Raw genomic sequence first — 21773 nt, 5'->3', positions numbered from 1 at the left:
AAAATAAAAATGTTGCCATATTTTTCACAGATTTGGGAGCTGGCTTTAGCACTAAAATGCTTTGTGAAATACTCCAAGAGAAATAAATTAGGACTGACACGGCCATTATTTTTTATTGTTTCTCCCAAATCTGCAAGTTAAGAGCTACTTTTAGCCTTAAGATGTTTTGTGAATACGGCCCCTGGTGTCATAATCATTCACACACTCAGTGTAAGCACATGAGCATATAAAGACAGTGTACTAGTAGGCTATTCAGGACATATATTGCTCATAGTTTTAGAATTTATCTCTCAACTTACAATCCTTTTATGAGGACTTTTATTTATTTAAAAAAATATCTATTAATAACTTCCTCAAATACTCTGTATAGAAAAATAAGAGAAGACAGGCAGGCTTGTGGTAGATTTTTATTATTGCAAACTAGACAATTTTTTACATATGAACAGTATTTATAGTGTATAAAAGCTTTTGATATTGTAGCAGGGTGAGGCACTCAAGAACAGATAGAGACCAATGCAATGGTGGTGCTACTAACATCACTGACACATCATACAGTAGAAGTCTCTGTCTGTTGAACGTCTTGTCACAGACAGTCTGTTTTGAACCATCACGACTGATTATGCAACACCAGTTAACATACAATACAAAAATGCAGCACTGTTTTTTTGCGGTGTTTTATAGTGCTAATAAATGGTCAAATTGGCGAGTCCAAATTGTAAAACCAAAACTGGACAAAAAATGTTTCATTGTTTTCACAAAGTTTCAAAGGATAAATCTGAATAGCCTGAAACCATCAGCAAAGTTAATGGAGTGTAAGAATGAAAAATAACCATTTCTCCTTGCAAGTATGAAGCAGCATCATTGTAAAGATCTGAAACGAGTAAATGCCTCTAAAAGATTTCTAATATTAGCCTATATTTTGGTCACACTGGACTCCTCTCCCTGCCGTTGTACATGCTTAAATAGAATTTAGCTACATCTAGCATTTGAGAAATACGATAACAGGATGCTATCTAATTTATTTATATTTTTAAAGTTTTGATTAGGTTCCTAACTACCGGTCTATCAAGAACAAAGAAGATAATATTAGTGAGAATGACAAACTGTAGTGATAGATAAGTTAAAAGCTATTTTGGCTCTTTTTCCGCAGCTAATGCATACTGTATAATTATATCATAAATTCTGTTTATATATTTTCATATTTCTAGACCCACCCTTCCACCCATATCCATAACCTCTACAAAGTTTGGCTCAAAGATAACATTTATTTTCCCAAATTGTTTACAGTCCTCGTTTAGAAGGAGGCACAAGGTGATCAGGAAGATCAGCAGGTAACTCGTGACCTTCCAGTTTAACCTTGATGAGGTGGTTAGCTAGGGCAAACTCCTCATCATCCAGGTACCCATCGTTATCCACATCAGCGAGCTTCCAGATTTTTCCTAGAACGTTGTTGGGCAGTTTGGATTTGACCATCTCTTTCTTGGCCATGGCACCAGAGACCTTCCCGTTGACAGGTGACAGGGTGTAGAAGATCTCGTCGTAAGTTGGCTTGTCTTTCGCCACTATCCACTCCAGCTCATCAATGCCTTCACTAGCACCCTCTCCATAGCCATGCCCGAAGGGTCCATTCATGGTGCCCTCAAAGGCACCACCCTGGACCGACTGGCTGGGCATGGCAGCCTCCTCCTGCCGAACGAGGGTCATGAGTTTGGCAATGTCGTTGGCCAGCATGTCCTCTACTGCTTCCAGCAACTTGGGCTTCAATCCCTGAAACTTAGTGAAGTCCTGACCAGCAAGGACTTCCTAATGACGAGGACAACAAAGATGTCAAAAAAAGCATATTCTACCCTTAGAGGATGAGATATTTTTTGGAACTTTTAATCTATTAACTATAATAAAACAAAGGGGTAAATTGTTACAAAACTATTTTTATTACTCTTAAAATCTTTGGCTAGACAAACAAACAAAAAATATATATTACAAAATATTGGGACAGATGGGACCATTTCCATACCTGCATTTTACTGAGTTTAGGGAAATCACCAGGGGAGATCTGATGTTCTTTTTCAATCTTTTTGTAGATTTCACCCAGGTTAGCGATGAGTTCCTTTTTCTTATTCTCTTTCCCAAAAACATTTGGCATTTCTTTCTTCAAAGAACTGATGATGTAGGCTTGAACCTGGAGAGAAAACATTGTCATAACATATAATATTTAAAATAAATCTGTGTTATATTGATATTTGAGCAATTTACATATGAGCAATTTGTCAATTTGAGAGAGACTTGAATGATACAAGAAAATGTATGATAATAATGAATACATACATACCAAGGCTGCATTTGTTTGATCAAATACAGTAAAAACAGTAATATTGTGATATAGGCTATTAAAATAGAAAACAGTTATTTTTAAATTATAATAATATATGTTAAATTTATATTGCATTGGCAGCAAAAACTGAAATCAGCGTCATTAATCCAGTCTTCAGTGTCACATGATCCTTCAGAAATCATTGTGCTGATTTGGAGCTCAAGAAAAAGAAAAAAATATATAATAATCAATGAAACTTGCGCTGCTAAATATTTTTGTGGAAACTATTAATACATTTTTAAGATGTTTTGATGAAAAGAACGTTCAAAAGAACAGCATTTATTTGAAATAGAAATATTGTGTAACAATGTATTTTAGTGTCATTTTTAATCATTTTAATGTGTCCTTGAATGGTAATGGATCATGGTTTCCAAACAAAACAAAAAAAACAGCAAAAACTGTTTTGAACATTTATAATAATGAGAAATGTTTCTTTAGTACCAAATCAGCATATGCATATGGTACTGAAGATTGGAGTAATGGCTGCTGAAAATTCAGCTGTGTCACAGGAATAGATTACATTACTATATATAAAAAAATATTTAAAAAGAAAACTGCTTTTTCTTAAAAATAATATTCACATTTACAATTAAAAAAAATTTAAATTAAATTTTAAAATTATTTTAAATTATATTAAATTATTGCAGTGCCACTCTTCCCAGTCTGTCTGAAACGCTGTTAAGTTCCTGTCTCTATGAAGCTCCTCTTTCCGAAGAGCACAATGTGCTCTGGTTGGTGTTTTGGAAATGTCACTCCCCTTACCATAACAGCGAGTTTCAACACACTGCGCAACTCAACCAGGCCTCGCCACCCTTTATTGCATATACCTTAGGTGGGAATTATTTAAATGAAGAATATTGTGATGTATACGTTCCCAGAAGAAAACTTAAGACTGCAATGGGAGGCGTTTCCGGGAGTTCAGAAACAGTGCTTACTGATATAGAAATTAAATCTCTTTAGAGAGGACTTGGTGCTCTGTAACTTTCAGCAACATTACACACTAAAGAAAGTTGAAAATGTATAAAAGCAAAATAGACCCCTTTAAAAAAAATGTGTTATATATAAAAGGAAGACTTATAAAACTTCCTAGACAATAAACTTGGATCAATTTATAAAGTGATGAGGGCAGCACACACCAGGTTACTAATCTAAACAAAAACATTCAAAGAACTTTAAATCTAAAATGTGTCAAAAAGACACCTCTACATTATAACTAACTATAAAAGGTTAAATTTCTTACTTTGGCAAGACGTGCCCTTTTGATAAGGTCGTTCAGCTTGCGCAACGCTGCATTACGTGGAAGTCCCTGGATATCACGGAAAAGGTCTTGTTCCTCTGCCTCAAACAGTTTCCTGTTATCAGGAACCAGGAGAGGCTGAGCCCAGAAAGAACCAATGTACACTCGGATGACCTCTGGGGTGTTGACAATTTTACCGAGAGACCACATGAGGGCGCCATAGACCCTCATGAGCTGCTGGGTCCCGATCTGATCAGCTTTGTTGAGCACCACCCGCATCTTGTCCTCATGGTTTTTCAGAGCTCGGATCACCTCAGAGAACTCGTCTGAGATATCTAACTTGTGTGCATCAAAGAGAAGAATGATGCGGTCCACACGTTCAGCAAACCATTCGAGAACAGCAGCAAAGTCATAACCTGAAACAGAGATAAGGATATGACATTAATACAAGACGAGGCTTTTTAACAAACAAAAGAGTTAATCCACTTAATAAATAGTCATTCAGTTTATTTAATGCAAAGGGAACTTGTTTGTGTATGTGAGCTTTCTTTATAAAGCACAACCCAACACTTCTCTTTCCATCCAGATAAAGGGCAGTACATCAGTCAGCAGATATTTGAACTTCCTGATCTTGCCCATATCACTCAACAACACCACTACAAACAAGCAGAAATTCATTAACAGGTAAACTCACACAATACAAAATGTGTGAGTTTTGCTGTCAAAGGAAAGTCTTTACGCAATAGAACCCATCTCCTTTTATCCAGTCCTTTTATCTTGCACTACACCGCTACTGGCTCATTAGGGTGGAGTACAGCTGCCCTTCAACATGAGGGGAAAAAAACAGATGAAGAGACGTCTGGTCAACTACAGCGAACAGACATCACGTCCACTCACGCTGGCAAACAGGAAAGAGAATAAATTGTCCCACAGAAACTCCTTCCTCTCCCCATGTTTGGTTATTTTCTTGTATGGTTAAAAGGATCACAGGGAACAATGGAAATCGGAGTAAAATATTTTGACAGTAGCCAAGGAGATGACGATGTGTCAAAACTAAATTTAAGATGCTGGGATATGAAACGAATGTGTGGTAATGGGAAAAGTCTGTGTACTCCAAAATACTATATATAGTAATACTAATAATAAAGTATTTTTTGCATTCACATTTTTCAACAAGGGTCAGCATTAATATTGCTAGACTCGACAAATTCAGTGGTCTTTCCAAAAAGCTACTTATGAGATCTTAAGGGATTAATCTTCAGAGATTTCTCTGTATGCCATAATACACATGCTAAAGCTAAAGAATTTCCAACCCAACTCTCCTGCTTACTGAGACAGAAGTTACCAATTTATATTTGGATTGTGTAGAGTGTGTGGAAGACAGGAAAGAGTGTGTCCCAGCTCACAACAGTTGTGTCAACGTCAGCAGGATGTGAAATCTGGATCTGAATCCAACATGGGCGTGACTTCACGGATACACTACTCTGCTTTATTGACAGTTATCCTTCACAATATTCATAGCAATACTAATGAAACAGGCCGTTATGATATACAATGCAATAGAATAAAATACAAAGACAATAATAAAAAAAAGCAAATGCACAATGCAAAAAAAAAAAAAAAAAAAGCTGTTAAGACCTTAATTGAATTTGTGTGTGTACCAGAAATGCAGTAATTTGGTACACTTAGTAAATAATGTGATAAAAAAATAAACTATTTTTTATGCATCTAAATCAGCATTCATTCTGAATAGGATCCATTTTCTTCACTAGTTTCTTTACATTCACAGCAGACACTGATAAGCTGGTTGTGTATACATATACACATTAATATGGCTGCTAAAGACTGTGACAGCAGAGGTAGCTCATATGGATGGAATTTTTACTCTGTTTTTACCTAATGGTATGACTTTTTCCAATTCTTTGCTTACTTTCCTTCTAATACTTTCCAAAAGCATATCCTTGTGTAAACTATGGGATATCCTTGTTTATGTAAGAATGCCATAGTAACAGTGTTTGTTCCTGCACTAAAATATGTACAAGTGCGGGCACACAAAAGCTGCACTTAAAAAAAGAAATTGATATTAAAAAATTGCAAATAGCAAGTTTTATCAAGACTAATTTAATTCTCCTCTTGCTGATGCAGTTACGGTTACAAACATACTTTGCATCATTAAATGATTCATTCAATTCACGAACAAATTCAAAAGCAAATGAATGAATGAACAACAAATGCACAGACAAATGAATGACGACAGACTAAATGAATGACCGAGGAAACTATGCAGATAAGCAAATATAGCTGTTTGGAAAATAAATTACACCAGCTATCTATAAAGATGATGGTTTTGTGCATATTATGTACAGTGAATACAGGGCTGGGACTTAAAGTTTACAACCAACACAAAGATCCAACCACCATAAATAGGCACTGGGTTCATGCTGGTCTGAAGGTTGGACTTAATGTCCGTAAAAAAAAAAAAAAAAAAGGACAAAAGAAATTTGGCTCAGTATAGATGGCTGTCATTTAGATTTCAGTATTGCCTCCACCCTGCTAAAATCTAATCCAGACATTGACCCACAATCTCTCTGCCTGAACAAAAAAAAAAAAAAAACATTACAAGAACACTCTACGAGATATGAAAGCATGCATAGATGTCATTTAACAAGCACTCAGTAAAGGTTAACCCCTGGTTTTTGTACCTTGAGACCCTAGAAACAATATACAATATCTTCTAACGCGAATGTCAATAAATAACTGGGAGGTTTTAGTGTTTAGTAATGGGAGCCCTTGTCCTGCAGCATCTCTGCAATAAGGTTTGCTCATAACATATTAAGCAGCAGCTGTTTCTGTAACAGTTGTGAATGTTGCTGAACAGGTGTCGACTGGAACACTGATTCAGACCAGATGAATATACAAACTATTAAATGTTTAGTATTGTGGTGGCTATGTTGCTTTTGTCTTTCAGCTCTGACATGGACATTTTCTATAGTTTAATCTTAACTTTAATTAATAATAAAAAATAAAAAAACAGCCCTCAAAATTCTCTCTTTGTAATACCGTCATACATTTGACAGTAGTGCCATAATATCAGAGGAGAGAAATGTTGGAGAATACATTCAAGGTGAGGTCAGTAAGATTGTTTTAATGTTTTTGAAAGAAGTCTCATGTTCACCAAGGCTGCATTTGATCAAAAATACAGTAAAACAATAATATTGTGAATTATATTAAAACAGATAACAAACATACTTTTTTTTTAATTGTAATAATATTTTGAAAATGTAATTTATTCCTGTGAGGGCAAAGCGGCATTTTTAGCATCATACTCTAGTCAACTATCAACTATTAATCCAACAGACATCTTGTTTTTGACAGATAAAAAGTCTTTGAAACCACTGATTAACCATGTTACATACCATTCAGTCCTTGTAAACTGAATTAAACAATTTATTTCATAGTAATATGCTATTATATTATATCAGCAGCATACATGTGAGAATTATGGGAGGGGGCCTGAAAAAGTTGTGAGCATTCATCTGTGCATGGAAGGAAATTATCCTTTTCCAGTACCAGCACATGTAAATGTGGCACCTCCACAAATTCCTGGAAAGCACAGGGAGAGGAAGAATGGAGAAATCTGCTGTAATGATCTACATAAACAATAGCACATTCTCAAGGGATCAGTTTATCCAAGCTTTAAATAAGTCATTAGAATTATCATTTATGTACACTCTTCATAATAAAAGGCATTGATTTACACAGAAGATGGCAACATGGACTTGTGATAAAAAGGCATAATACTTGCCCTGAAAACTGCACAGCCACTAACATAAGATTGAAAAAAAAAAAAAGAGTGCTTTAATAAGTATATTAAGTAAAGCATTATGGGACGCTATCAGTGATAAAAATTGACACGCAGCAAAGCCTCCTAAGCATTGAAGAATTAATGTGGGCACTGTGTACAGTAAACAGGAGAGGTACTAGAATAGAGCCCTGGGGAACACTATACAGTTTAAGACAAGGAGCAGAGCAACATTTAGGGAAAAAAACAAATGAATAAAGTGCACACATAAAGGGATCACAATGGAATTTGATTCTATATTCACAGAATTTAAAATAAAAAAGCTAAAAATTAACATTTATATTTTGACTTACTTGAAATATAAATTGTAATCTTATATGAATAAGAATTCTGTTTTCCACAATCACAAACACTAATTGATATAATTAGGGCTAGAGCCCGACCGATATATCGGCGGGCCAATATTATCGGCCGATATTAGGCATTTTCCAAACTATCGGTATCGCCATTTATAATGGCCGATAAATGAATATTTAAAAAATAAAATAAAAGCGGACGAAACACCCTTCAACCATGTTATGAGTGTTGGCGCTGCATAGTTTGTCCACCAGAGGGCACTCTACAAGGAAGATCGCTAACATCAATGAGCTTGGAAATCACAACGAACTTATTCTGCCTAAATAAAGTAATGATTACTGTATTTATAACTAGCATATCTGTAGCTCCAGTCTCTGCATTGTAAAATGTAAGTTAGGCACGCGAGGAGTGAACATTTAGACATAGAGAAAAAGTATCAAACATAGCCTGTGCATAAAAGTTAGCTTTTCTTTTACACGTGCGTGAAATCCAAGTGTGTGTTGCTGACTTCGTTTAGCCGCAGCATTAACGAGTCACATAATGTATTTAGTGCATCACTAAGTAGTAGATTTTAGAAGGCAGGCAGCAAATGGTGATTGAAAATGGTTTGTTGTAGCTTGATGGAATAGATGGATAGAATTAAAAGAGTGCAGGTAAAGGGATAAGTAAGTTGACATTGTAATTATAAGGTAGCTTATAACATTGACATTTGGCAGACGCTTTTATGAAAAGCGACATACATTGCATTTCAAGGTACACATTTACAATCTTATCAGTTCTTCACACACACACACATTATTACATAATTGAATTATTACTGTCAATATTAATAATAATAGTTGACTTTTTTTTTGTTCAAAGGACTTTAAGTTTCATATCTTAAGTTTGTATTTTTATACATTATATTTATCAGAACTTTAATATATTCTGTTCTGTTGTTTATTTTTAAACTGCATTATCATATTATTTTACTAAGGCTGAGGACTCTTAAATAACGACAAATAACTAATGTTAGGGAAATCTGTTCATGTTTTGTTACGCGTTTCTGGATTTTTTTTTAAAAATATATATCGGCCGATATATCGGAATATCGGATTTTTAAATCACCAAATATTTGTATCGGTATCCGCCTTAAAAATCCTTTATCGGTCGGGCTCTAATTAGGGCTGCACAATGTTTCGTTTTAGCATCGATATCACGATGTGCGCATCCGCAATAGTCACATCGCAGGATGTGCAAGGTAGTATAGGGTCCGTAGTTGATACGTGATCCATACGGGCTAGCTGCCCCCCGGTTTTAATTGCAAAGTTCACCCATCATAGAGTGAGTTTATCATTTGCATGAGTTTTTAAGTCCTGTCAGTTTAAACATCAAGAGCGCTATTTTGTGTGCACAAACAGAGCCATGCACACAGCACATGAAGTTCGTGAACACCGAATTCCCTTCCTTATCGATTTGTGCTTGAACGGAAATGTGCACGGAAAATTAAGTCAAAATGCCCGTCTCAACGAGGTTCCCCGTAAACGCAGTCGGTAATGGTCATTACCGGTATTGGATATGTGCATTTGTCTTAAAGTGACAGCAGTCCAATATACCCGCAACTGTTTGTCACACCAAATTAATCAAACATCAAAAGAGAAAGAGAAAATCCCTTATGTAGCTTTAACAAAGATAAGCTGTATTAATTATATATATTTCATTTATACAGTGAAGACTATACAGTGTTATTTTACATTTGATTATTCAGTGATTGTACTGTTTATTTACCTGAAAAACAAAAGCACTGCTTAGTCTGTCTTTGTTCTATTGTATTCATATATGCTTGTTATTTGTTTATTATTTTCTACCAATTTACCCCAATCATCCTAGAATAATTAATTCTTTACAAATAGAACTATTCAAATCATCAGGTGAAATTGATTTCATATCGCAATATATATCACAGAAAAAATAATTATCGCAATGTCAGTTTTTTCCAATATCTTGCAGCCCTATTTATAATACTAAAACCATCTCTTGTTAAGATATAGGATCTGAAAATTAGGGAAGGAAAAATATTTGGTTGGGAATAGTGGTTTGGGAATAGCCCAGTATGACACCGTGTCCTAACTACACGCGACGCGATAAAATTCCAGCGACAGGCAGTGTGTCTGTCCACACTAGACGCAACGCGACTGTGAGACGCCACAACGTCAATCAAAAATCACAGCCAATCAGAACAGCGTGTGGGCGGAGTCTCGCGGCAAGTGCACAGCACTAGAGAGTAATCTTGACGGCACTCGCAAGAAAATGGATAAGTAGCTACATAATCAAATTCACAAATATTACACCATTTAAAAAATACATAGGCTACTGAGTTACTAAAATAATCTTTGTCAAATAATACACTTGTTTGTTCACAGTTTCAACGTTCTTGTTTCCATTTGTTTAATTTCAAGATCTGAGGTGAATTATATACATTGTTGCTTTTACAGCCACAAAGCTGGAGCACTAAATGATATTCAGAGTCACATTTCACGCTTTAAACATTAAATAAAGCACATAAACAGCACCTGAGATTATCATTGCCACATTTTGTGTTGGTTGTTCCAGCGCGACGTCGCAGAAAAATAGAAACCGTTTCTAAATTAGAAACGTCGCGCCTGGTTAGGACAAAAACTCTGATTAACATGGAAAAGATACCTTTTATCGCGTGTCGCGGCGTCGCGTCGCGTGTAGTTAGGACACGGTGTGAAGCTTGAAACAATTCCAATGTAGAATGCGGTCTGTTATTTCTTGATAACAGACCGCTGCGAAGTATAACACACCGTTGCCATGAAAAATAGAGCGTTGCTATGGACGCAGGATTTAGCAGAAGCAATACAATCGTTTTTAAATCAATAAACTCCTTTTTTAAATCAATATTTTGTGTCAAATTATTGATTTATTTGTTGGGTAGCCATGTAATAAGCGGGATAATGTATAGCGAGGCAGTTGTTATAGCTGCTTCGCATTGGGGTCCTGATCAGCCTGTCGGGGTTGTATTCTCTAGAACAACCACCTCGCTATACATTATCCCTTACATAAAATTTTGAAGTGCCTTCTTGTTTACTGCTTGCAAAGTCTAACTGCAGACAGGGGAAGGGAGATGGATGTGAAGTCAGCAGACTTCAGAAGATTATTAACTGACCTTAAAAGGTCTACGAATGAGCAGGACATTTTTAGGGTTTAAGGTTGAAAGTTAAAACATGGCATACTATCAAAACTATTATAAGCAGTCCTCACTGATCTATTCTTCTATAAAGTCAGCGCAGGAGTTCAGAACCACAATATGGAGACCAAATTGCTGTGAAGAATGAAGTGAGAGGAGATAAGATTATATTTTTATTTTATTTTTTATTAAATGCGGAGAGAGAAAAGGACTGCATTAAAATAGCAAGCATACTCATCCTCTTCCAAAGAACAGCATGACTGTGGCTAGATGTCCAAATAGTTGTCATTCCTGAATATCCATGTTTTTCAGATCAGTTACAAAACTGATCATCCCATTATTCTCAGACAGGCCCAGATTTCCTCCTAAACTTATTGCTGTTAGGATATTGTATTCACACATGACATCCACTTGACCTCAGACTGTAACTGGCTACAAGCCACATTATGATCTATGACAAGGAAATGACTAGCACTTTACGTGTTAATTATTGTCTGTTTTGTTGTAAATTCTTCCTATGTAGGACTTGAAATAAGAGTCAAATACTAACATTTTCCATGTTTAGATAATGACACTACCAGGGCTTTCCTTATACATTTCCCTCCACTAGCATTTAATTACTGTAACATCAGTAAAGAGGAAGCTTTGAACACAATAGAGACAGAATCTTTAAATAAATGCATTTTGTGAAGAGACAGACTTTCCATACACATCACAAGCTTCGTGAATAGCTTTCAGGGGAAAATAAACAACCGTTATAATGTTAGTTATAACAGTTCTAAGTACATTAAAGTATATATAGTAACATTATGAAATAAATGTCCAAAACACGTTGGCCACAATTATTGGCACCCCTAGAATTTTTTTATGAGCAAAATAACCCTGAAGTGTATATATATATATATATATATATATATATATATATATATAGCACACCACGGTGACTAGAACATGTCACTATAACTTCTTGTTTCACAGGAGCATAAATATGAGGAAACACAATAGCCAAATTCCCTTAAAGGCAGGGTCGGCAGTTTTTTTTCTAAAAAAAAAAAAGTTGCAAATTTTTTTCCAACTTTATTTATATACCAATACATAATTAAAATGTAAGTACTCTGAAAAAGAGAGAGTATAAAAATCGAGTGTCTGTAGTCCTCGCAGGACTGCCTTCTGGGCTCCTTCCAAAGCCACGCCCCCAAAACACATGAACCCGCGATGCCGACCGACCGCTCACAGCTGGAGGACGCGTTTACCAGCGCCGAGCGGAGAGGAGCGCAGTGCATGTAGTGACATCATGTCAGAATCACATGTAATAAAATACCTAACTTTATCATTATGAATATAAACAACTAACATGGCTGTTAGTACTCACTATCAAGCCAGCATATCGATACTGGTAAAGTTTAAAATATATTGAGTTTGATTCGGTAACAAGCTAGTAACATAAGGCAAAGCTAAAAACAGGTTGCATTGATGCACGTTTTCCCATTACCATCAGTCACACTGTGATGGTGAATTTCGTGTAAGATTCATAACATATACGGTGTTTTGCATGCAAGAGCTTCCACGATGAAAGCACTGTTGGCTCTGATGAGGACTAACATTACACTCCGGAGACAAGTAGCCTACCTTTCTACCTTACTAGTTCCTTTTTTTTGCCTGGTTTGCCTTCGCTGACTGTATATGCAGTAGGGCTGGGCGATATATCGCATGACATTGTTAATCGCCATCATCTGCTTTCAAATGGAGCGGCATTTACTACACAGAGCCGTAGTTCACTGACAAGCTGAGCCATATCGCATTAATTATCGCAGGCTATACGTCCGCGATAATTAATGCGCTATGGCTCAGCTTGTCAGTGAACTACGGCTCTGTGTAGTAAATGCCGCTCCGTCTGAAAGCAGGTGATGGCGATTTACTACTAATCAAGGAACCGGCTTTACTGACGAGATGCGCATTATCCTGCCTGAAAGAGGCCACAGCCACCAGGCCAGGGAATACCGTTTCCATGAAAGGGTGAACATGGCCTGCAACAATGCTTAGGTACTGAAGGCACGTGTCAAAGTAACATCCACATGGATGGCAGGACCCAAGGTTTCCAAGCAGAACATTGTTCAAGGCATCACATTGCCTCCGCCGGCTTGCCTTCTTCCCATAGTGCTTCCTGGTGCCATCTGTTCCCCGGGTAAGCGATGCACACACACCCGGCCATCCACGTGATGTAAAATAAAACGTGATTCATCAGACCAGGCAACCTTCTTCCATTGCTCTGTGGTCCAGTTCTGATGCTCACGTGCCCCACTGTTGGCACTTTCGGCGATGGACAGGGGTCAGCATGGGCACCCAGACTGGTCTGCAGCTATGCAGCCCCATACGCAACAAACTGCGATGCACTGTCTATTCTGACACCTTTCTATCAGAACCAGCATTAACTTCTTCAATTTGACCTATAGTAGCTTGTCTGTTGGATTGGACCACCCTGGCTAGCCTTTTTTCCCCCACGTGCCTCAATGAGCCTTGGCCGCCAATGACCCTGTTTGCTGGTTCACCACTGTTCCTTCCATCACAATTTGGTCCTTATCAAACTAGCTCAAATCCTTACGCTTGCCCATTTTTCCTGCTTCTAACACATCAACTTTGAGGACAAAATGTCCACTTGCTGCCTAATATATCCTAATATATAATTTTTTTCTAACATTCATAACCAAACAATTTCAATAATTATTGATTTCATTTGCTAAAATGTTTCAAAGATGTAATTTCACATATCAAGCATTAGCACTAATGGACATCTCAAAATCCTTCATTTTATTCAAAATCTCCTCATTTCATGGCAATCTAATACAATAGAATCTTTGTGGTGACTATCAGGTGACCCTTCGCTGTGTCCTGTCTCCAGAGTCTGAATTCTCTCAGTCGTCACACCTTCACCATCATCACTATCAATCTTTATGGCTCTCATTCTGTCTCAGAGAGAGGAAGGGCAAAGGACAGCAAAGAGAAAGTAACCCTGGCCTCTGGTGGAGAGCTGTTACCTCTCTTGCTCTTTTTAATGACCTTGACCTTGTGACTAAAACCATGTGTGAAAATCACTGGGGTAAGTTCAGAGTGCAGTACATGGGATGAATACTATGGTCTAACACAAGCTTATACAACTATGTAATCAGCCTAGAAATACTTTAACCATTCACTAATGATGTTTTTACAACCGCCCAGGCACTGCCAAGCTCTCTAGGGGGGGGGGGGGGTTTGCTTATCAAAGACCATAGGGTGCGGCCCATTTGAAAGTAAACCTAAATAACGTGAGATAAAGCTGTACGGTGTGGAATGCAAAAGTGTTGATGAACACCTGGTTATTGTCATCCACTCATGTCTGTACTCTCTCATGGAGCTCACAGGCAATTCTCCTATGTATACCACCACCAGATCATCACCCCCTTATACAAAAACATATTGTGTTGTGTAAAAAAAAATGTAGATGCTACATGTCCATAACAATATTATTTCGGTATTATTTATATCCAAACATGATGTTAGCGTGGTTTCATTTTAAACAAAACAAAACATTGAAGTGCCATGGTATAAAAAAAAATAGCAATCTGTAGTAGGGATGTGCCCGAAGAAGCCATATCTTATTCGGAGAGGCATGGATAATGAATAACGTATTCTACAGAGCCCCTAAAGGGACATGGTGATGAAAAAAAATATGATACGGGAGGAGAAATTATAGTTTAATGCTTTTGCGCCAAACATTTGCGTTCCCTTAAAAAGCTTTTGCGAGCTTTTTTTCCCTCTCATCTCCTGTATTTTTTCATCACCATGTCCCTTTAGGGGTGCCGTAAAATGAGTTATTCATTATCAGTTTCTTTCCGAATAATTCAGAAATTCGGCTTTTGGTATTCGGCTTCAGGCACATCCTTAGTCTGTAGGTATACGTTAAACAAACCTTGGTACAATTTTACCATGGCCACAAAATATGTTATTACTATAAACATATCCAATTTTTTGTGAGTGTACTCTTGTCTGTCTGGTGCCGACAGCAGGAAAGCCATCCCGACGTACATCTACTCGCACACATACATTATACATGCTCAATAACACATAACTGAATCTTTGAACGTGGATGCATTCGCGCAGTCCGCTCATTTGTACGTCCTTACCACGCCCTCTCTGTTCCGCGGTAATGTCTGTTTCCTGGCCTGAGCTGTCGCCCCTCTTTGTCAGACTGTTATCTGTAGATGCCACTCACCCTCTGATCACATTTACATGGTCTTCAGGGAAAGCCAAGGAGAGGCCCGCACGCACGCACACACACACGCGCCACAGCAGATAGACAAGCACAGGAAGAGTCTTAACATGACACCGGTTACCACACACACAATGCTCTCTTAGAGTTTTCTTGAATAAACAACATACCAACATGCTCCATTTTCATTTCTGAGCCTGTAACAGGTCCAGACTAGTCAATTATACTTCTAGGGAAGCAAAAATCCTGTACCTTATCTCATGTGCTGCTTAAGGGCAATTAACCATCAAACACACTGCCTAAGGGCTATTTGAACATTTTAGACATTTTTGCACCATTTTTGTTTTCAGTGAGGGCTTAGAAAATCCATTGTTCTTGCCAAATCATAGTATTTGATGGGAAAGGACAGTCCGCATTGTCACTATAGAATAATTAGTTTTTCAACTTCCCTTCCTTCCTACAGGAAAAAAAAACTTTGGAAGAAGAGTGGGTTTGTTGTGCTGTAATGTAAACAGGAGAACTAAAAATACTTCCCTCTTAACACTCCCATAATGCAGAAGCTAACTAAATTAACCTCACTTCCTTTGCCTGGGACATATGTTACACACTCACAGCTGTCTATGCAAATGGAACTTGTATTAATAGGACAAAGAGTATGAAGTTGTGGTAACTCTGTGAAGGAAAGTCAGGGGACGGTAAAAGAAGTGAAGACAGCAATTATAGAAAGAGGAAATTAAATAAAAAAAAACACATACCTCTGCTGATCCGCTGTTTCTCTCCGGACAGAATTCCAGGAGTGTCTATGATGCTGATGCTGTCCAGCACTGCATTTGGCATCTGAGCACATACAAACCTGAGAGAAGAGAATCAAACATTAAAAAAAAAGGATAGATACTTGAAACAATCAGACATTTCACCATTAGGCCTAGTGATCTTGCAGTAATGTTTTTAGTGCAACATGACTGATTGGAAGGAATTCCCTTCTCCGTTCTCTCTCGCCAAATCTTATCATTCCAACTCTTACCTCAGCTTTTCCATTACCATTATGTTTGCAGCTTATCTTTCTGTGCGTTCTTCATTTATGTGCCAACCCATATGCTTTTATTTCCATGTTGTTAACATACCAGCACATTTTAGTCATACAAAAACAATCTTCAACCTCAAACCCCCTCCCTCTGTGTTCCCCGTTATGTATTTTACTCATTCCCACCCCTTTATTTTTCCAGAAAGAGTGCCATCACTTATTCTCTACATGCGGGTAGCCTTCACTCCTGCAAATCACATCCCATAATTCCTTTCTGCATACATTCCACTCATTACAGGACGTGCTGCCAGTTGACAAAGACAGTTTGTGTCATTATGGCTGATGTAAATCATAAAGTAAGCGTTAACTGATTTAGAGTTAACTGATAACATCTAAACACTACTAGCCTGTTTTTGAAGTCAAGCTTCAGGGGTTCAGCAAACATCCTGCAGAAGTTAAAATTCATTTTCTGCATGATGCAACTTTATATACTACCATTCAAAAGTTTGGGGTCAGTAAGATTTGTTTTTAAAGAACTTAACACTTTTATTATTCAGCACCAATGCAATAAATTGATTTTAAAAAAGTAACCGTAAAGACATTTATGTTTTCTATTTCAAATAAATCTTTATATTAGTCAAAGAATCCTGAAAAAAGTATCACAGTAAGTTTGGTTTAGTTTAGACTCCGTTTAGACTAAGGCTCATTCCGCTGCCAGATGAATTTTAAAGCTAACACAAGGAGACGGTGCAGGCTGACACCAAAATATACAGACTTAAGCCACGGACACACCAAGCCGACAATCGGCCATCGGGCAACGTCAAGCCGTTTTAGTCGGCCGAATTAGTTTTTTTGGTGCATTCTGCACCGTTGGCTCTAGTCGGACGCCGTCCGTCTTTTTTTGGGCTGATTCAGCATGTAGAATTGGCGTCGATGAGAGAGAACTCTGATTGGCTGTTCAGCTTAGTGAATGCATGAGAATATTGGCAAAACAGCAAGCAAAGTCGTCAAAATGGTACAGATGTTCTAATTTTATGTCATTTTACCTGAGTGTTCCTGGGCGAATATTTTAATATTAACATGAGCTGAGTGGAATAAAGAAAGTGATCAGCAGGACTGATATTCAAAACGCTAAGCAAGCGCTGCTTTGTTTACGGTATGTGTATCTGCAGCGTCAGTTTCCCTTTTTGAATGACGAATATAGATGAATATTTCTGCAGAATTAGACAGTTTTCTCATTTACACGCAGGCGCAGAACACGCAGGCTAGCTGACAGTTGGCTGTAGTTCTCTCAGTGTGTTCAAGTGCAGCTTTTTTGCCCCGACGCAGGCGAATCGAGGCGACAACACAGTCGGCTTTCATCAACGCTAGTTCTTTGGTTTTCGGTTTAGTGTGTCCCGACTCCCTACCTTTACTGTAAGAGTAAAACTTGGTCTATACACTTCTAGTAAGTAAGTATGGACTGCATATGAACAAACTAATTACCCTGTGTTGTTAAATATTCAGGGAGAGTAATGTCTCAGCCTCATTTCCCCGTGTGTAGTTTATTGAAGAAAAAATTAAAATTCCAGCTGCTTCCAGGACTTCTTAATGTCCCAAAAACACCACTAAAAAAAAAAAAAAAATCATTGTATTGCTTTTTTTGATTCAATGACTTCTTGGTGTGCAAAAATTTCAGACACCAAGCTGACAAAGACACAAATCAAAATGGCTACACAGAGATGCATATCAGAAGAAAAACCTGTTTAGTAAGATAGACAGCAGTTACGGAGCATGTTTCAATGCATAACACCAAAGAGTAAACGGCAACCAACTATGGCAATAACTGTAAATTAAATTAATCTTCACCCTAGTAGAGGTTAAAACACCATATAGGGCTTAGACGTGCATACATTTGCTCTTGGGAAAACTGTTTGACAAACACTACAGTGGTGAGAATCTGCAATCAGCTATATGGTTCAATACAGGCCAAGAGCCTAGGGAAAATGATGAATGCAGCTGCACAGGAGGGGAAAGTGCATGCATACTCATAAGTAGTAGTAGGGAGAGTGGGGACAACAGAACAAAGGCGGAGCATCCATGTTTAACTGAACTACTGGAACAAGGTTAATATGTACTAAAAATCTAGTCACAAGGCACGCACACACCCTTGATACCTCGCCAGTGACCTTCAAGCTACCTTTGAACCTCTCCGACAAGGTCAGAGTGCAAAATACTGGGAGGGAAAATTCAATATGCTTGATAAGCAATAATCAGCATAATATAAAGGAAGCTGGGGTCATATATTTGCAAACGGGGGACACTTTTGCGAGTGAACACTGAAATTGCTGAGTCAGTTCCTTAGATTATCTATGCAGTGCCTTAGCTGAGTCAGTTCTTTTTAACCTCTTGCCAACCTATTTAAAAAATATATATTCACACAAACAAGCGTCAAAACACTAAAATCACGGATTTAACATATAGGGCAGCACCTACAGAAAAGTCTCTGATCAATTCATGACTACACTGAGCTTCTCAAGAAAATCTGATTTGACCTTAAAACAACACACACGGTCAAGGAGAGGGCTGAAATCTTTAACTATTCCCCTCCCATTCATGATTGACTAGTCAACCTACTTATTGCACAAATTGAAAGCATTCCAAGATTTTCTTTAAAAGGACATTTTCGTAGAATAAAACGTATTTTGCCTGCCCAGGCCTGTTGGGGTGTAAATATGATCCATGCATAATATGATCCCTCTAATTCAAGCATTGACCAGCATGGGGTTGTGGTAAGCCCTTATATCTCAAAGGAAAAGTGTAGTACTAGTCCTTGAGAGAAGACACACCCATCTCTGCTCATGTCATATGTAACATGTTGAAAAGACAACTGTGAGTTGAACTGATACACCATTACAAATGTCAACTCATTTCTTTTCATGTCATTCCTTATGGAGGGCCCCATTCCCCAAGAGCTTGTTAAAAAGACCTTTAAAGGCCTCTGCAGCTGTCAAAACCAGGGTCAGCTGACGTTCCTCTCCAAAGAGGGAACCAAAGACTAACGAGCAAGAAGTTTTATGCACACAAAATGTGTATTAATATCTTCAATAATTATTGAAACGGAAAGTTTCTGGTATAAAGGTTTAAAGTTGAGTTCAGCTAAAGCTTTAATGTCAGGTTCAAAAGCTTGAAGACTTTTTCTCTGGGCGTGACAACTATATCTAAAAAGTAATAAAGGTTTGTGAGGATTACAATAAAGCAAATCATATCAGTCTTCATAAACTGACAGACATACATGTTTGCAGGCCAGAGAACATGTGATTTGATGTTGGCTGTCAAAGCGTGTGTTAAACGACATAAAAATGACTGTATTACAATAGTGTGAGTGGTAAAAAGCAGGAAAAAGTATGTAATATACTTAATCAAATCTTCATCAATGATATAAAACACCGGTAGTGAACCAGTTAAGAATTCAGCTTTACTACTGTTAAAGCTCCACCCTTGCAATACAGCTGGCGACTTCAGCATGCAGAAGTATGCTGGGAAAAAAAGGGCAGGAGATTCCATTTTCAGTACAACATGAACAGCCTCTACACCCCTTTTAATGTCCAGAAGGCTCCTATCATTACATTTCATAAAAGTAATGCGGACGGAGTAACGTTATATGAAATACAAAACTTGACAACCTCTTGACAGACAACACCCTGAAAAGCTGCAATCCTCAGCAAAGAAAACCTGAGATAAAAACAACTGCAAAAGACACGATTATTGTAAACACTGCACTTTTTCAGAATGTGTTTATTTTTAAAAAGAAGGTTGTTTGAAAGTGTAAGTTAATGAATGAAGATCTCACCTGTTCAGAAAGGCGTTTCCAAAGGCGTTGAGTTTTCTGAAGGGTTTCTTGGGGTCAACCACTAAAGCATTGCCCGGGATCAGACCCTCCTGTTCCCCGTACATCACCGCTATGAATGAATCGGTGGTCGGTTCGGGGCCTATGCGCATCCCGGGGAAATCCTGCTCCATGAGATGACGAATAAAAGTGGTTTTCCCTGTGGAGTACTGGCCCACTAAAAGTACCATGGGCTTGTTATCGAAATCAGCATCTTCTAGAGCCGGAGAGTGGAAGTCGTGAAAGCGATACGTGTCTTCTAATGGAAATAATTTGGTCCGGTAGAGTCGCTTCAACCCGTCAGAAACAGTCTGAAACAGTTCGGGGTCCTTTTTCTTCCCGTCCTTGTTCGCCCAGCTGAACATGTTGCAAAATGTGAAAAAATAAACTTGTGTAAAATAAACTACAAGTTCTTTGCTGGTTTCTATGCTGTTTAATCCAGCGGTTCGAATGAATTAACGGTCCAATGTCAGATACAGCGGACTGCCAGCGTGGTGGGTTGGTCCTGTCAGCTGTTCAACTAACTGTTGTCTTTTTATGCATTCATTTATATTTTGCTAACTTTGAGTTTTTTAGTAAATCAGACTTAAGTTAGTTTACTCCCGTCAGTTGCGACCTGGCTTGCAGAAGATCGTTTTCTTTTACAGCCGCTTGAGTTGCTCCCAGCCTCCTACAGTCCGAGCAGAGACTTTGCGCGTGACAGTGCGAGCTCGCGCCCCCAACAACATTTTTAATACATTACTATGGACCGGAATTCAAGGGAACTTCCAAAATAAAAGCCCCTCCCTCCATCACCATCTCCCCAAATTGGGGTTTTGTGAAAAACAGCTGACGTTCTTTTTTTCTAACAAATAAAGTTTATATTGATTGTAATAACCTTAACTTTTAATTGTTTGAATGAATGAATGAATGAATGAATGAATGAATGAATGAATGAATAATTTAGAGGCCATAAATTACTGCATAGAAATTTATTCCACAACATATCATATAATATAATATAATATAATATAATATAATATAATATAATTAATATAATTAATATAATAATATAATAATATAATAATATAATATAATATAATATAATATAATATAATATAATATAATATAATAATATTATATAATATAATAATAATATATATATATAATATATATATTATATATAATAATATAATAAAGCCAATTTAACAGGTTAAATCAATGCCATCTTTTCATGCCAAAAATATTGTATGAATGAACCTCACATGAAAAACTTGGGAAGGACAGTGATATTCCTGTTTTGGGGGATGGGATGGGGGTTTTCTTTTGAGCATGAAACTGGCTGACTGCTATATTTGTCCTGGAATAGAGAGACAGTTGCTGCTCTGAGTCTGTGCCAGGTTTGACACTGTCATAAGGGGATCCTAGAAATTGACACTCATCACCCATGTCATATGAAGACTCTGTAATGTTCTTTTAATCTGAAACTTTAGATATGAAAATTATTTAGAAGTGCTTAGGCCTTACAAATAACAAAAGTAAAACAACCAAGAAAAACAAAAGATGCGTCTTTATAAAGAGGCCTCTTGTGAGTTGGCTCATGTGGCTCAGCTATTGTATCAGAGAGTGAAAATGAAAGAATTCTTTCATTTTGACAGTCATTCTTTTAGAGTTCTCATGTAGTTTGCAGGAATTCCCC

General features: G+C 37.5%; 1 protein-coding gene across 1 annotated transcript; it reads right to left on the bottom strand.

The window, feature by feature from the left end:
* Positions 1–394: 394 nt before the first annotated feature.
* Positions 395–20842, bottom strand: ehd1b (EH-domain containing 1b). Its single transcript, XM_084104656.1, has 5 exons — positions 20060–20842; positions 15959–16056; positions 3612–4024; positions 2015–2179; positions 395–1803 (listed from the first exon to the last, which is right to left on the bottom strand). Exons 1-5 carry the CDS (start codon positions 20458–20460, stop codon positions 1282–1284), a joined length of 1599 nt encoding a protein of 532 aa, XP_083960782.1. The 5' UTR covers positions 20461–20842; the 3' UTR covers positions 395–1281.
* Positions 20843–21773: the final 931 nt, after the last annotated feature.

This window comes from Abramis brama, assembly GCF_963993115.1.
Source record: "Abramis brama genome assembly, chromosome: 25".
Classification (NCBI taxonomy): Eukaryota; Metazoa; Chordata; class Actinopteri; order Cypriniformes; family Leuciscidae; genus Abramis; species Abramis brama.
Note: the sequence above shows the minus strand (reverse complement) of the source record. Positions and strands in the feature narration are given on the sequence as shown.